Source organism: Penaeus monodon, chromosome 33 (genome assembly GCF_015228065.2).
Source record: "Penaeus monodon isolate SGIC_2016 chromosome 33, NSTDA_Pmon_1, whole genome shotgun sequence".
Lineage (NCBI taxonomy): Eukaryota > Metazoa > Arthropoda > Malacostraca > Decapoda > Penaeidae > Penaeus > Penaeus monodon.
In genome coordinates, this window is record NC_051418.1 from 11,351,751 (window position 1) to 11,352,371 (window position 621).

The following is a 621-nucleotide window of genomic DNA, read 5'->3' on the forward strand; positions in this document are numbered from 1 at the left end:
TCCTTCAGATATCAGTACCTTCTTTATCAGTACTGTCTTAACACTGTTTAAAATCCAAGTTTACATAGCATGTGTAACTCAAGCAAACTACTCATGTAATCATCTCAAAAACTCTTTTATTCATGCTTATAAAAAAAAAAACATGACCAGTTATCATTATTTAAAATATATCTGAGCTCAAGATAACTTTCCAAAGGCAGTGTGTTTAAAGAGAATGGTATTGAATATTACCTATATTTGGCAGTAAGCCTTACAGGTATCAGTATTGTTAGGTACTATTGTAGTGGGTATGAATGGTAATTAGGTAATAATGTTGTTGGCATTAACTGCATCAGGCATCAGTAGCTCCAGGTACCAAAGCTTCAAATCCTCCACAGGCTTCAAGGCAGGAGCTTCCCAGTGTGGTCCTCCGCCTCCCAAGAAGGGCCTGCAGTACGTCCATGCCGGCCTCAACACCACCATCAACCTGGTCATCCCCCTTGTGGTGATGAGCTTCTGTTACTACAAGATATTTAAGGAAGTCAAGGATCATCTTAGTAGGTGAGATATGACAGCAAAGTTTTGTTCTAAGTCTTATGAGTATACAAAGACATATGTCCTATACATGTATATGCCTTTTGC

At 38.5% G+C, this 621-nt stretch overlaps 1 protein-coding gene across 2 annotated transcripts in view; it reads left to right on the forward strand.

Moving 5' to 3' along the window:
• Nucleotides 1-621, forward strand: part of LOC119594032 (tachykinin-like peptides receptor 86C) — a 47,984-nt gene that overhangs the window by 39,359 nt on the left and 8,004 nt on the right. For both annotated transcript variants that reach the window (XM_037943060.1, XM_037943061.1), the window contains exon 4: nt 378-540. In XM_037943060.1, coding sequence (XP_037798988.1) covers nt 378-540 — 163 coding nt within the window. The remainder of the gene's footprint in view (nt 1-377; nt 541-621) is intronic.